The sequence below is a fragment of the Nelumbo lutea genome, chromosome 6 (genome assembly GCF_056320005.1).
Source record: "Nelumbo lutea isolate HS-2025 chromosome 6, American lotus-T2T, whole genome shotgun sequence".
Taxonomy (NCBI): domain Eukaryota; kingdom Viridiplantae; phylum Streptophyta; class Magnoliopsida; order Proteales; family Nelumbonaceae; genus Nelumbo; species Nelumbo lutea.
This window is the reverse complement of record NC_142689.1, coordinates 23918407-23934794: the sequence shown is the minus strand read 5'-3', so window position 1 is coordinate 23934794 and position 16388 is coordinate 23918407. Positions and strand designations below refer to the sequence as shown.

Here is a 16388-nt window from a genome sequence, read left to right as displayed (position 1 = left end):
AACCAATTAACCCTTGAGAATTAATCAAGCTTTAGGCTGTGTTTGGTTGCAGTGAAAATTTATTTGCACTAGTACAAATGCTTGGGAATACAAATGTAAAAAAATGCAAATTCTTGTTTAATTTAATTTTGGATTTTACTTTATTCTGCTTCATGTCTAAATTAATTCATTTGTAGTGTGATCAAACGAAAATAAATGATAAAGTTTGCATCAGTGCAAATTTATTTGCATTACAACCAAACACAGGCTTAAGAACCTCGTAGCCTACCAAGTCTTGAATGTTTAAATGATCAAAACCAACGAAATAAGCCAGAAGGCTAATGCATTCATCAACTAATTCCCTCAGTTACATCAGAGAATAAAACAAGAGATAGGAAATCTGGTGGTGACCAGGTCTGTACATGGGTACAAAATATAACACACGGAGCAATTTTATGAGCAACATGAATACAGGACCTGAGGAAGGCGTGACAAGAGATACTCTTGTAGATATTTATCAACATAAGAATGCTCCATGGAAGAGTCAAATGATCCTCCAACAAGAGGTTGATCAATGTAGCAGCATCGCCTTCAAAGATTGCAGAAGAATTATCCAAAGAAAGAGTGAACTTTAAGCTCTCAAGTAGAGCATGGAACCATGCTCATTATGAATGATGATGCCACCACTATATTTCGGTTTCTCGTTGGAATCTAAATTTCTTAATTTTTTAATATATATGTATGTATGTATGTACGTATGTGTGAATGTATATATTATATGCCCTCATTCCCAACAAGACAATCAACATTCCCAATCCAATATCCAACCGTGATGGGAAAAATTGTCATTCCTAGGAATTTTTTAAATTTTATTTTCTAATAAGACAAATAAAAGGAAAAAAATGATAGTAGAAAGAAGGAAAGAGAGACAACCCCTTTCTTAAGAGATACAAACAATAACTAAAAAAAATAAAAGGAACAAGCAAGATGGAAAAGGCAATGGTTATTATCTTAAAACCCCCCTTCATTTTTCACCATTTATCTTAAACTTAATGCTCATAACATTATTTAACACCTCTTATACCATCAATTACCTCTATTAATTATCTCCATTAACTCAATTAATTTCATTTAAATCTATTTAAAACCACTCCTATATAAAATTAATATGTAATTGGTAACATATAGCCATTGGATAAATCTATAATATCTTGCTAAATTAGCATTGAAAAGAAATCATATTATATTCATGCATATTAATGTATGGAAAATTCATTTGCAAATGCCAAAGTTTGAAATTTTAGTTATGTTTAGGTTTCAAGCCATAATCACACCAACTTTGAATATCTTAATTTTCTAGTATATCCATATATATTATTCTTCCTTTTTTTTGTGTGTATGGATATCCATACACATTCATATTCAAAGTGTATCTGAACATTTTTTTTTAAGTTGCCTCTTCGATATTCTTTGTAAATCTTACACTTGATTTTATATTAATACATAAGTCTTTTTGGAAAGAGTACAAATGCAAATATGTAAAGCGTAAATACATACAATTGCTATCCCCACCCTTTTCTCATTCTCTTTCCTTTCTTCTTTTTGGTCTTTTTGTTTTTTTCTTTTCTTTCCTTTATCTCTTCCTTGACTTGCAACCTGCAACACAAATCATTTTGTCCCCTCTTCACCACAGTTGAGTCAATATCAAACATCAAAATTTTGATACAGGACGTATCGTATCAAATCTTATACACGTCTACCGATACACAGGGTGTATGGACACTATGAACCTTGGTTAATATGATGACCTCATTGTTGAGCCCTTTGGTCAAGTTAGCCACCACCAACACCAAGATCCATTTCTTTCCTTGCCGTCAAACATGATCGTGATGAGACACGGTGATGTGATCAACAATGCGGAGCCCTTGTGGATACCATGGTGAAAAACGTACCACTCGTGGAAGCTAACAAAGTTAGAGCTTTCTAGATGGGAGTAGAGCTGTCAACGGACCAGATATTCCAATTCAATGTTTGGGCCATTCAATTTGTACAAATTGGTTTTAATTTTAGATTAGGTCCAATACAAGCCATTTCATTGACACCCATACTCTTATCTTCTGTCAATGGAACAGATATTCGTTCAATCCAAGTTTCAAAATATCGATATGCCTGATACGTCCATACCTGCGTATCGGGCAAATAGATACAGCTTTTGATACCTGTTTTTTTTTTCGCAATTGGTTCAGGGGGGCCGGTTTAGGGCACCTCCATCCCCTAAACTGGTCGGACCTCTGATACACCCACTGTAGGGGCGTATCGGAGGGGTCTCGAAATGATACGTATCGGCCGATACGTGTTAATACTTTGAACCTTGATTCAATCCGACCAATCTAATATAAATCCATTACAAACTGACCAGGTCCAATCCAATAAAATACTTTGGACTATTATTTATTAACTCTAGACTGGTCTAATTTAATCTCTTATGTCTATCCAACTGTTCAAATTAATTTTGATTTGAACAACCCAAACATGATCCATTGGCACCTCATAAGCGGGAGGAAGCTTAATTAGCTCAATACAAGCTTGATTTTCAGATTCACAAAGTGTTCGTTTCACATTTCCCTCCTATGCATCCCAACCGCTTCGAAGGTGGTCTCCGTTGACGAGTCAAGGAATTCAATGCTCAGAATTCTTCTTCTTCTTCTTCTTCTTCTTCTTCTTCTTCTTCTCGTTCTTTTAAATTCATGGCAGCAATCAAATGACAATTTAAAAAAAAAAACAAGAATACCAATTGATGGAGCGTGATCTAAATGCTCTTAGTTGGAAGGCTAGCCCGATGTCATTTGCCAAGTGGATCGATCGAACTGCAAGAGAGATGGATCAGAATACCCGAGGTGGCTAATCCGATGAGGTCACTCTGATGCTTAAGTCATTACTTAGTAGTGAATTGCAAGTTGGAAATCAGTATACTTAAGAGCTAGAATGTACTTAATCACACGTACCCGAGTCTTAGGGGTTGATGCCCTTATATAGTTAAATTGTCGTAAGCCTTACAAAACCTCTTCGAGATCTTCGGCCCGAGCAGCAGGAGTCTGTTTCGCTTTGGAAGGTGGATAACGTGCTGGCTGATAAGGCTCATCGCTTCCATCCGATTCGGGCGGGATGAGGATGAGGCCTACGGTTGCGCGGTATGATCCGAAAGGCTCAGAGACAGTTGGCGAGCTCCTAGAATATGCTACATGTCACTTCGACAGATTTGGTCATCCGAGGTTCCCAGGCTTAGGTGCTATCCGAGGTGGCCCAATCCACCGAGGTGGTCGAAGGCACTGAGTCATCACCTAATAGGTACGTCATGCCCACGTGTCCTTTACTTATCAACTCAGGCCAAATCACCCCTCATCACCAACGAATGCTTATAACAGAAATTTCAGTCAAAGTGATGGGATTTGGATGCAAAATTAAAAGCTTTTCCTTTTCCCCCTTGACAAATTTAAAAGGATACATATATACTCTACGTATTACAACATTATAACCAATCAAATCCTCATACAAATTTAAATAAAAAATACCCTTTGGTTGGTTATGAATTTGCTAGGTGCAGTACTATATGGTTTGGGATGTAAAAGCTCACGGGATATCAATTCAAATGTGGATACCTGCAATAACATTTCAAAATATGAAATTAAAGTAATGCAAATACAAATATGTTCAGTGCAAGACCTTGCATACACTATTTCTAAACACTGTATTTGCACTCTTCCCAAATGGAGGCTGAGCTGCATTTGGTAAGAGTGCAAATGTAAAATAAATTTATTTTTTCAACCATTTTAGCATTCAAAAAGGGAACAGAATTTTAGCTCCAAAAGGTGGGAACAAAATTTTGCATTCAAAGTCTGTCAATGTAAAATAGATGGGTTCTGGAGTTAAGATTCATGTTTGCACTTTGCACCCATCACAATCAAACAAGACGCGATAAATTTCTCAGTGCAAAACTGAACCGAGTTTGCATCCTCCTATTTGAACAAATTTGCATTCATGTCAATGCATTAATACCAAATGGAGGTGCAAAAAATCCACTTGCATTATGTCCTCCCTCATGAAATCTACTGTAGTTGAAAAAGGAACCCCCAAACTCCTAGAGAAAACATTCAAAATACTGAGATTTCAAAAGAATGAGAACTCTTTGCTATACTTGTATCGAGCTATTGGAATTGTCAGTTACGAAGCCCATGGGCCTCAAAAATCATTACCCTCTTTAGAAATGCTAGTTGTTTTCATGAATATACAGGCGAGGAGTGAGGACTTCATGGACGAGTGCAATAACGTAGTGGGGAGTGCCCATGGGCCTAAAAATATTCATGTGAGGCCCACTAAAATCAACCAACTTGTCCGGTTGATCTTTAGTCTACCAAATGAGACAAGAAACGCTAGGCCGATTTCTTTTTTATTTCTTTAAAAAGGGAAATAATTTCCTTGACGTTTTATAGGGTTACGATTTTTGTTTCATTGAGAAAAACTTTGTTCAAACGGTGGCTTCTTTTATTTTATCCAATATCATTCAGCAAGATTGAAAATATTTTTATAAAATAATCAAAATCAGGTTTTCTTTTCTGAAAAATATAAACAAAGGGCAATGACACTGTTTTCAGCAAGATTGAAAATATTTTTATAAAATAATCAAAATCAGGTTTTCTTTTCTGAAAAATATAAACAAAGGGCAATGACACTGTTCATCGTCTTCCTATGCCCCTTCGTTCTTTTCTCTCTCGCTCTCAATTATCTCCCTTTCCAACTACTGGGCGACGGAAGCGTCTTTGCTTGAATAGGTCGCTCTAAAGAATCTTCAACTTCATTTTAAGTTGAAGGAATCCCGATTCTCGAATTCTCTGTAGCCGACCGAACATTTGATGAAGTAGCTGAGCTCTGGTGATGGAGGCCGGAATTCCCTCTTCAGATCTGGTGATTCATCTTCAGCTTTCAATGACTGCAACAACGATCGATCAGGTGAATTCCCGACCACCTCCGCGCATAGCCGTCGCCTCCTGGTGGCTTGCGCTTCTGAGAATTCCTGTGAAGTTAAACCAGCTGGACCCAGTTAGATTCAGACCCAGATGGAGGCAAACGAAACCGCAGAGCCCCCAGAATCCACAATCCCGGCCGGAAGACATCTTGGCTGGATCTGTCATGGGATGATGAATGGTTAGGAGAAACGGCAACTGTCGGCAACGAAGGGAGAGGGTGAACGAGGACGGAGACCTTCATGCCGTTATAGCAACCGTTGGGGCAGATGAAGTAATAACGTTTCGCCTTGTCAAGTGGGATGAAGTCCTTGCCGCTGCTCCAATTCTCAACAACTCCATAAGTGGTGCAGTTGTCATAATCAGTCTCGTTCACTTCGAACGCATTGTACTAATTCTTCTGGTACCTAAAAGCTGTTGTGAGAATGTGAGATCTGAAGATGGGGTTTTAGGGGTTTTATCGGGGATTGCGAGGAGGGGGGGAGGCACTTACAGATGAGGTCGCCGATATAGAAGGCGTGGTTGTTGGCCCAGAGTGTATAGTTGATTCCAGGGTTCCAGCCGCGGTTGGCTCTGACAATGTGGTCGGTTCCGCTGACGAGGGTGGTGACGGTAGCGGCGACGCATACGGGTAAGAGGAGGCGGAGGAAAGGGAGACGAAAAGGGATTCTGCTAGACCTTCTTCATTTGTGGGGTTCTAGCAGATAAGGGAGGATGAATACAAAGGATGTCATTGCCCTTTTTTGATATTTTCAAAAAAATAGTTAGCTTATTTTTCTTATTTTATAAAAATATGATCTTATGTCAAAGCCGAAAAAGAGAGGAGGTGATTTTGGTGTAAGAGTGTTTTTCTCTTATTTTTTGTTCTTTGAGTTGAGAGGGAAAAGGAGAAAGGGTGTATAAGGGTTAAGGGTCAATTTGGGTTACAAGCCACAAGGTACTTGTATTGTTTTTCAATTTTCTTTCATAGTGAAAAACATATTTCGTCTCTCCCATGGACGTAAGCAGTAAGAACGAACCACATAAGCCCTTGTTCTATGTGGTACTTGTTTTTATTTGCCTTTACTTAAATCTCAATATTTTTATTGCTATTGGATTTCCCTTGGTTGTTATTTCAAATACCTTGTAGTTTTATCCTATGAGTGGTTGTTGTCAGGCTCCCGACAAAGTTGTATCAAAGCTTCGATATTTGTGTTTATAAGGTGTTTGTGAGGCAACAAAAGGCACAAGTTCTTATTAGATTGAGAGGTTTGATAGCAAAGGCAACTTTACCCTACGAAATAGGAGGGTAAAGGACATCCTGGTTCAACAAGGTTTGGTTAGAGCATTGAAGGAAAATGATGGGAAACTAGAAGACATGAAAGGTTTGATTGGGAGGATATCGAGTCAAGTTGTGTTAGTAAGATTTGACTATTCTTGGTTGATAATGTATGAAGGAAGATTTTGCACCAGAGTTGTGGGACAAGTTGGAGAAACTCTATTTGGGCAAAAACTTAACCACAAAACTATATCTGAAGTAGCAGTTGTGTGGGGTGAAGATAGAAGAAGGTGGGAATCTCCTAAAACACCTAAATGTGTTCAATAGTATCTTAGATCAACTAGGGAAAGTTGATATCAAGGTGGAGGAAGAAGACAATGCCATTTTGCTTATTATCTCATTTTTCGATTCGTATGAAAACATGGTGACAACATTGTTGTACGGAAAATATATAATGAAATTTGAAGATGTCACCATATTTCTTCTATCTAATGAGGTTAAGAAGAAGCCCAAGTATGAGAATGGGCAAGATTCTGCATTGGTTATGCAGGGAATGGATCAGAAGGGAAAGGTCGTTTGACAAAGGATTTGAGAGCAGTAGAGATCTAAGGCTAGGGAAAAGAGCAAACTACAGTGTTACAGATTCAAGGAATTTGGTCACATAAAGAGAGACTATCCTTCATGAAACATGAGTGGGGATGAATCTGAAATGTGGCAATTGCATCGAATGATGATGGTGACGTTCTCATGGTCTCCGAAAGTATGTGCAATTTTTCTCCAAATAAGTGGGTTTTAGATTTTGAATATTCTATGCATATTTGCTCCATGAAGGAATATTTTGTTACGTTTCAAGAGAGCAAGATAGATTTTGTCTCCTTGGATGTTGGATGTACATGTGACATCACGGGTGTTGGGACAGTGAAAATCGAAATGTTTGATGGAGTGGTTCACAGTTTGGATGGTGTTGCGAATGTTTAAAAAATGAGTAGGAATCTAATATCACTAAACTGGTTAGATTCCAGGGCTGCAAAGTCTTTGTTGCAGGTGGAGCAATGAAAATCACACGTGACGGTATGGTCCTGATGAAAGGAGAAAATGCAAGGGTCTATATCATTTGGTTGGGAGTACAGTGGTTCCCAATACCTCAATGGGATGTAGAAATGGAGTGTGCAAGGTAGTATCGTCACACGGAGAATCTCTTTTATGGATAGAGAGGAGACACGTATTGCAAGTATCCAAGGTACAGATGATGGTGAGAGAAAGATTCTTGCATGAAGAGAATGATCCAAATCCCTCTCTGGAGTTAACTAGGATTGTTAGCCTGAACACAGGTACATTGGTCGTTTTGTTTGAATCAAGTGGAATCAAAACTTAATGATTTAGGTTATGTGTAACTGGTGATGTTTTACAAGGTTAATAGAGGTTTGCGGTATTTGCAAATAGGTGGAAGTGCAAACGGTAGATCTCCAAAGTGGTTGAAAAATAAGCCAAGGTAGCGATTGTTGGGATCGTGTCTTTTTTTTACAACCATTGGATTGCCTTTTAATTTAATAATTGGTGTGGTCTCTCTTTAGATTAAAGAGATTTTACATATAAAAGCTTTCTTTTGTATGTAGTTTTTTAGTGAGAGAGAGTGAGAGAATGAAAAAAAGAGATAATGTGTTATTAGTGTAATATTGTTTTTCTCTTCTCTTATTTTTTGTTCTTTGAGTTGAGAGAAAAGGGAGAACGGATGTACAAGGGTTAAGAATTGGTTTGGGTTGAAAGCCACGAAGTACTTGTATTGTTTCTCAATTTTCTTTCATAGTGAAGAACATGTTTTGTCTCTCCTGTGGACGTAGACAATAATGCCAAACCGCGTAAATCTTTGTGTTCTTTGTGGTGTTTGTTTTTATTTGTCATTGCTTAAATTTTATTATTTCTGTTGTTATTGGATTTCCCTTGTTTCAAATACCTTGTGGTTTTATCCTATAGATGATTGTTATGAAGCCCCCAACAATAGGCAAAAAGTGGAATTCAGAATCCCTACTTCCAGCCCTCCACAAGGAATTTTTAATTCTATGCCAAATCTAAGGGCACAACAGAGCCTAAAATACAAGCATCACAAAACAAATGCCCAATTTATAAACATTTACTTGGAATGAGTAGTGATCACAATACTTATAGTTGCTGACTGGGGGCCTACAACAAAAATTGGATGAACAAGCAACTTTCTTCTGAATATTTTTAGAGGGAACTTCTTCAAACAAGACTCACAACATCTCTTCATAGAATTGCCATTTCTTTAAGGTATGTTGGCTTAGTAGAAACAACTTAGGGGGGTGTTCACCAATGTGAATTGTTTTTCTTCTTGTGAGTCCCAAAGACAAAACAAAAGCAGCTGATTTGAAAATAAATTGATTCTTAAAATAATATATACAGAAAACATTTTCTTGGTTTTATATATGTATTTTTTTCCAAAATTAACTGCCATATTGGCTAAAAACGAACATGTTTTCATCTGGTTATTTAATGGGCATTCACCAACATGCAAGGTTTCTGTTTATCAAAACAAAAAACAACTTCTACATCAGAAATATATTAATTAATTTTGTTAGTGTAATTTGTTTTGAAAAATAAAGTGATGACGAAAGTGATGGAGACGGAAAGTTATTCTTAAATGTGAAGATGTCATGACGAAAGTGATGAGATGGCAGATAGGGAATGATCGGGAAATGAAATTTTATAACTTGGACAAGTGGGTAATTGATAAACCTCTCTGGAATTTCACTAGAATCCAAGATATTAATCAAATTGAAAAAGAGATAACATTGTAGATGGATCCCATAACCAGCTAAGGAATCGGCTACCTCTAGCAGTTATGAAAACAAATAAAATACACCCCTATATCAATAACACCCCACAAAGACAAACTATGGATTATGATGGGTTCCAGTTACCCAATGTTGATGAGTAGAGCAGAACAGAACAAAATCATGTAGAGAAATTACTAGAGAAAGTATGGAAAGTAGAATTGGTCCAAAATTCTGGTCTTTCTTTGTCTTCTAGTTCAGAATAAGTTCCTACAGTGAGACCTATTGACAAAAAAAAGGAATGAATATTCACCCTTCATATATAATATGCTTGGTTCAGAAGGAAACAGTAAGCCACCTTTTTTTTCAAATGTCAATTTGCATCCGATATATGAAATAGAGAACAGAAGTTCTAAGATTGTTAGCCAAAAAGTGACTTTTACACTATGGTCCATTTGGATTAACAGAAGTGAACAAGTTTTTTTTTGGAAATAGGACAACTCATATATAAAGATTAATAAAATTGTATAGCTGTCAACGAATTCAATGAGAAAATAAAGAGTGAATGTGATACTAGCTGGCCATGGTACTGCTGATAAAAGGGTTATCCAAATCCATGACCAATGTTGTGTATGAAAGACAACTTTAATGTTGTTGTGAAAATAAAATCTGGTGAACAGGCTATAGGATGTCACAGGAGAGGTACCCATCTTGATAGGGGAAGAATTAACAGCAAGAAAATGCATTCCACTAGCTAGAGACCTCCGGTGCAGCAGAACTGTAATCATCCAAAGAGACTCGAAAGTTGTTAAAGATGGTCTCAGGTTGTGTTTGGTACAATTGTTGTTTCTACCTGAAACGTTTTGGGTTGATCTTTAATGGATTTCTTTATTTCCTTTTGGTCTGTATAAACCATGTGCTAGCTGACTGTGTAAGAACAGTGTTTTCTAGGGGTCAATTATCAGAGGATTACCAGAAAAAGACATTGATGGAAATTACAAAAAGAGAACAAATTGAAGAAATAACCTTTCTAACTGTGTCTAGTGACTCCTAATTGAATTGCCTGACTTGTTTGGGGTTTAAAAGCAGAGAGATCATTTAAATCTACTGGTACTGGCCAAATTGACAGATCATTAATTAATCTTGACCGTGAGATCCTGGAATATTGGGTTCCCCATCTGTAAATAATAGGGTGCAGTTTGATGGTTATCTAGCTGATCTGATGCTGTTTTGACAGGCCCTGCTATACCAGATCCAGGATGTTGCCATTGAGCTAACTTATTATCAAATTCATTAGTCATGGGGCATTAAAGGGACGAATGAGTACCACCATTTGCACTGTGCATGTGCATGGGTCCATTCTTTAAGGCAATAAACAAACCTAGGATGGCTCATTGATTGAACACTCAATTGGAATCTGTTGGGCCAACCTTTAACAAATTGGCCTGACAATGACATCTGAGTCAGGACCAACGACTGGTGTACTGTGGGTAAGGAACTGGTGGATCTGAACAAACATAAACTGTGAACCCAAATCATCATCCTTTCCTCTGTGCATAAGCCATTTTAGTTCAGTTAAAGGGCTCCAAATTACTGATCTGAAAGTTAGAACTGACCAAAAGGTCCAAAACCCTAACAGCTGCAAAGTTTGGAGTGTACAGTTATTATATGCCATGGAAATGGATGAAGGATGGTTTTATCTAGGCACAGCTAACTGACATCCTTGACAGCTCAAGAACAAGCAGTCCATATTTTTTTATCTGGCAATGAGAAAGACATGGATCACTAGTGGCCACTTATACTTGCACCAAGAAAATAAATCCTGTTGATTATTCATCTTGTGATTTACAATGATCTAAATTTATCCTAAATTCCCATCCCATCACCACAATTCTCCTGAAAATAGGGCCAACATAAATTCTAGACGCCCCAACTAGTAGCAAAATACAGGCTTTACTATGACACCATTTTTTTTTCTTTTCCATCTTTGTTAATTACAAATTTTTTTGGAACTTTAAGCTGTAGTTATTTGAAGTGTAAATGCAGAACAGGTAAATATTGCACCCTGTCCATTTTCCCCTGTTTGTTTTCCAAGCACCTTTACAACTGGAGGGTGGGGTAAAATTTATGCTGGGCCTTTCCTCCTTAATTCTCTACTATATGAGGCGGAGACCAAGCTTGCGAAATACTGAAATTTCACGGCATTAACATTGTGAGCAGTAAATATCATTTGGTACAGTTTAATGGAAAATCACCAGAACAAAGTGACTAAAATACATTAAGATTTTTGCAGTGATAACCACCCATGTCGGGTTATTTTATAGACAGTAAATTTACAATAATAATAATCTCCATGGAACCACTGTTTCTCTAGAGCTTGGATTTGTTGCTTCATATACTTATGACTAGAAAAAAATAGAATAAACAATTGTTTACACCAGCTATAAGACAACTGATCACCAATTGTATCTTATGACTCCCAGAGCAAGAAATCAGCAACTGGTTTCTCAAATTGCTTCTACTCCTACAACAGTGAACATAGCATTTGGAAATAATCTCACACCAAATAATGGATCAGTCTTCTGACAATTCCTACAACAAACAATGTCTAAGACATCATATGGTTTACGACTTTTGGAAACAAATGTTGCAATGGCAAACAGATACAACAAAAGAAAGAAATATGGGTAAGGCTTAAAATTAGCTATAAAAATCAGATATCAGAATCCAACAAATACGCATGTAAATTTCTATCTGAAGAGACTAACTAGACAAATATAACATGGAAAATTTGTTTAAAAAAATGAATGAGCTGATCAGATAGAAAACTATAAAATTAGAATAGCATAGATAACATATCTATTTCTTAAATGACACTATATAACATATTTCAGAAGAAATATTTTCTAGTAAGCACATGAGAACAAAAATTTCAAAAAGGAAATGAAGTAAATTTCTAATACTGATCATGGTCATTGAAGAAGTGAAACAAACAGATATAAAGAGATATGTTATCTATGCTAACAAGATATAAAGAGAACTTTCATCTTTACGTCATATATTCATTTGGAGAATATGTTATTTTCCAAAGGATGGTTCTCATTAAAAAAAAAAAAAAAAGGAGTTTTGAGGCCTTGAAACAAGACGTGAGAATTTTTGGATGCCAGGTGGAGCAAAATCATTTCATTTCGGTTCTCAAAGCATTTAACTTGGAATAGTCTTTCACCTAAAAGGGAATCATTTCTGGATGTTAAAAATGGATGCAGAATGTATTGATCTCTTGAAATTCTGCAATGCTCAAACTTTCCTGCCTACTAACTGGAAGCAGAAAACTCATTATCTAAACAGCAATGAAAAAGAAGTAATTTCATTTCAGGATGGACAAGGATTGGATCTATTTCACAAGTTAATTATTACTTTGGTTCGATAGATAACGATGAAGCAGGACATAACTCACTTTCTTGGTGGTTTCTAAGTGACCATAATAGATAAGTTTAATAATTACTTTGATATGTTGCATGTTGGCATCCATTAATAAGATTAGTTATAATTACTTTGCTTCATACAGATGATGAAACACCAAGTAGAAGTTACATATTAGAACTCCATTACACGGGAAACTTATGTCTCTACTTTCTGCTAAACAAACTTCTTAGCTTTCCTCTTTCCAAACGTTCAAGCAATTTTTTGGCCCCTGGGACTTCCATCTCAGAAAGTTTCTTGAGATACCCAATACCACCATATGAGATCATCAACCTCTTGCACTTCTTGCTTGAGGACAGATATGAGAGACAGCAAATAGCATACTTCTTCGCTGTGTTCTGAGGGCTTGGATCAAGCAACTGAACAAGATTCGGCACACTCTTCTCATCCCTTTTGACCTCTCTGCAATTCTGTGCAAGTGCCACCAAGCTGGATATTGCTTGTGCAGCAACCTCTCGTGCACTATATGTCTTTGCCTCGAGCAGCTTCACAAGAAGAGGAGTACATCCAGCTTCACCCACAAATCGCTTCATCTCTACTGAGCTACAAATTCGGCAAATAGCAGAAGCAGCAGCCTGCTTTGCACCCAAGGATCCAGCTTTAAGCACATGAACCAAACATGGGAGAAAACTAAGTGAAACCATTTCCTCCATTGATAGCAAAGCCACCAAATTCCGCAGTGCTCCTACCGCAGATTCCTGGGGTAATGGACCATCAAGATAAGCCAACAGACTCCTAACTCCACCTTCTGATATAACTGACTTTCTAAGAGTATCATTGCTAGCAGTGAGATTCTGCAAGCACTCAGCAGCATACTCTTTGGAACCCAACAACAATCCGCAATCAAGGAGGTTAATCATGGTTCTTATGGTCCCTTCATCAGCAAGATTCTGCCTCACCTCGGGCACAGCCGACAAATTCTTCAATGTACCTGCAGCTGCAGCCTGTGAAACCGATTCTCCAGTCCGACAAATTTCAATCAATGGGCGAACACCACCATGACCAACAATGGAACGAGCAGTGTCCGCAGACATTGACAATCTCTGTAGGGAAATGGTAGCCTTCTCCTTTCCAATTGCACTCCCAGATTCAGCCAGCCTGATTAGAGGGGGGAGCACACCTTCAGAAACAAGCAAATTCTCACAGCTCCCTGACTCTGCAAGTGAGCAGATCACCGTGACTGTCTTCTCCCGAATTCTAGGTGATGTTGCAGTTAGCAACTGGACCAAAGCTGAGATATTGCCTCGGCCCAACACAGCCAGCACATTTTTCTCATCCTCTTTCATGAATTCAACAAGCTTATCCAGTGCTCTGTGCTTAGCCTCCAAGTGTCCAATCTGAAGACGGGCCAGCAATTCTCTTAAATTCCATGCAGTGTCTGGTTCTGTAGAAGAATTAGCAGCAGTGGACGAAGACAAAGTGGCCTCACCAAGTACCCCAGTCTTGATAAGCAGCCCACAATCCCTTAGATTCAAATCCAACTTCGCGGACAAGGCATCAAGATCACTCTGCATCTGAAGCTTTCCCCCATATTTCTCTTGCACGCAGACCTCCGCCAGTTCAATCGTCTCAGCTAGTGTCTTTGTCACAGCCTGCAATTGCTCCTTACAAAGTGCATTCTTTGAGAAGAAAGGATGGCTCGACAAATCAGATAACCGAGAAGGGACCTGCTCGAGTTTGGAAATTATCATCTTCCAGCGGCCTGGGAACCTCTTGATTGCCTTGGCTTTGTCCAAGGCTGTCGGCACAAGCTCCTGGGCACGCGATAACCACTCTTCAGTCGACAGGGTATCGACTGAAACATCTTCTCCTCCATCTTCCACCATGACTACTATGTGGATACTGATCTATGTATTACGGGAGCCACAGAGCTGAAATTCAGAGAAACCAAAGCTTCAAGAAGATGCTAAGTTGAGGAAGAGAAAGCTGTTTTGCTAGATAAAAAGGGAAAAGCAGGAGGTTGATCGTACATAAATAAGAAGAGCAGTTGCAATCATAAGAAATAAATTCTAAAAAGCTAGAGCACAGTGGAGAAGGGGCCAAGATCCGGAGTTTCAGAGCATCTTTGGAAATCACAGATAGATCGTTGGTGAAATCAGGCTACGACCCACGAAATCCAAGTACCATTATGACACACGGGTGTTGTCGAAAAGTTAAACGAAGAGTCATCCAGAGTAGTCCAGATTTCCAGAAGAAGAGAAATCACCATTAACAGTTGGTGAAAATGGAAAAGGATGGAACAAATACTTCCATTGTGAAAATACATAAACACCCTTTTAAAACTCACTCTTCATCGCTCATGTCAAAAGTTGTTGAACATATTCAAGGGCAAAATAGTCCTTCTAATGGTTTCAGTCGTGATGTCGTATCTGGTCTCTCTCTACCAAGACAAGGCCTAGTACCTTTACTCTTCTAAATTTTGTCACCACGCCCAGAAGGAAACCATCAACGTAAGGATCTGACGAACAGATTTCTTAAAAAAGACTCTGTCAAGTTCGAATCTACTTGGATTGCCATTTCTTTACTGTAAATTCGCCATTTTTCTTATTAATTTTCTCCAGAGACAAATAGAGATGGAGAATTTGCTTTAAAGGGAAGATAATACCCTATTTTCTGCAGTTGAATGGGTTATAAGTGTGAAATATAGAAGCTTACTGCAACTCTAAAGCCATAAAAAAAAGGAAGAACAAATATAAAAATAAGTATATACCTGAAATAACTATCCTTTTCAAACATCAAAGGTTAGGGCACCGAACTGCTTTCTGGTCTGCAAGACGATTGCATGGTAAAAACACCCAAAGTCCCAAAATACAGAAACCCTTAACGTGAGAGAGAAAGAAGAAAAGGAAAGAGAGAAACATTTTTGCAAAAGAAGGCCGGAGAGAGGGAAAGAAAGGGAGAAAGGGAAAGAAAGAAAGGAGAAAAGGAAATCCTTTTCCGAAACAGCAACCAACCAAGGAAAGCACGATGGGTAGCTCCAAAGACCAACCTTTAGATGCCCAGGAATCCGTTCTCTTTTCTGGAAAGCAACTTGGTGGATTGATGTTCAACTCTCCTCCACTCCGTCACTCATCATTTCTCATTCGATCAAGTCGGCGACGCAGATAGCTTTTGTTTCATGAGTAGTACCAGCAGAAACGCGAAAGAAAGCTCCCCCTTTTCTTCCCTGAAGACATCAAACGGTCGGATTGATTAAAATAAGCATACATCAGAGAGCAGAATCATCTCAGAAGCGACGAAGTTTTTGAAATGGAGGTAAGTACCCGGGCATTAACGCAAGAGGACAGATCAATACAGGATAAAAAAATAATAATAAGCACAACTGCACAAAAACAATCGCATTCAAAAATCAAACCTTCTTCATATCTCCTCTCTCTCTCTCCCTCTCTCTCTAGAAGGAAAGTTCAGCCTGTCAGAAGATTCTTTCTCTCTCTCTCTCCTTCTCTCTCGTCAAGCTTTAGAGAGAGAGCGTTGCTTATGTTTGTGTAGTACAAGGGTTAAATGTTGAACATGATCATAGATCGGACGGCAGTAAATGGGGAGGCAACAGAGGATCCGACCGTTCGGAGCAGGAAAAGGTTAAAATTTGAAAGTAATTATTTTGAAAATGTTTACGTTACTGCGGGCCCCACGGTGGATAAAAGCCACGTGGGATTTCGGGAGTGGTGAAAAGTGGAAACCACTGTTGCTTTTCAAAACGGGAAATAAAGTCATTTACGGCCGATATAGTTGCCACGTGGAAATGTCGGACAATGGCTGCAGGAGCTGGGCCTGGGAGGAGGGCTCTGAAATCCGTAAAAGCGCCGGACGCAGTGATGAAATACGAAAATGCCACTGCGTTTATAATTCGAAAGG

At 38.3% G+C, this 16388-nt stretch overlaps 1 protein-coding gene and 1 long non-coding RNA gene across 8 annotated transcripts; both read right to left on the bottom strand.

The window, feature by feature from the left end:
- Positions 1-4624: 4624 nt before the first annotated feature.
- On the bottom strand, positions 4625-5720 carry LOC148847971 (uncharacterized). Its single transcript, XR_016100649.1, has 3 exons — positions 5494-5720; positions 5239-5414; positions 4625-5161 (listed from the first exon to the last, which is right to left on the bottom strand). It is a non-coding gene; the product is annotated as an uncharacterized LOC148847971 (long non-coding RNA).
- A 6806-nt stretch (positions 5721-12526) lies between these two features.
- LOC148847970 (uncharacterized) lies at positions 12527-16020 on the bottom strand. 7 transcript variants are annotated; one of them, XM_088949253.1, is made up of 4 exons: positions 15889-16020; positions 15523-15699; positions 15244-15300; positions 12527-14404 (listed from the first exon to the last, which is right to left on the bottom strand). In XM_088949253.1, the coding sequence occupies exon 4, from the start codon at positions 14357-14359 to the stop codon at positions 12680-12682; it is 1680 nt and encodes a 559-aa protein (XP_088805379.1). In that variant the 5' UTR covers positions 14360-14404; positions 15244-15300; positions 15523-15699; positions 15889-16020; the 3' UTR covers positions 12527-12679. The 7 variants fall into 7 exon arrangements, with proteins under 7 accessions (XP_088805379.1, XP_088805377.1, XP_088805381.1 ...); XM_088949251.1 differs by having other exon boundaries at positions 15797-16010; XM_088949255.1 differs by having other exon boundaries at positions 15244-15699; positions 15889-16019.
- Positions 16021-16388: the final 368 nt, after the last annotated feature.

What these genes read in the sequence shown, in the direction of transcription:
- LOC148847970 (XM_088949253.1), bottom strand. Translation starts at nt 14,359, where the DNA reads ATGGTGGAAGATGGAGGAGAAGATGTTTCAGTCGATACCCTGTCGACT.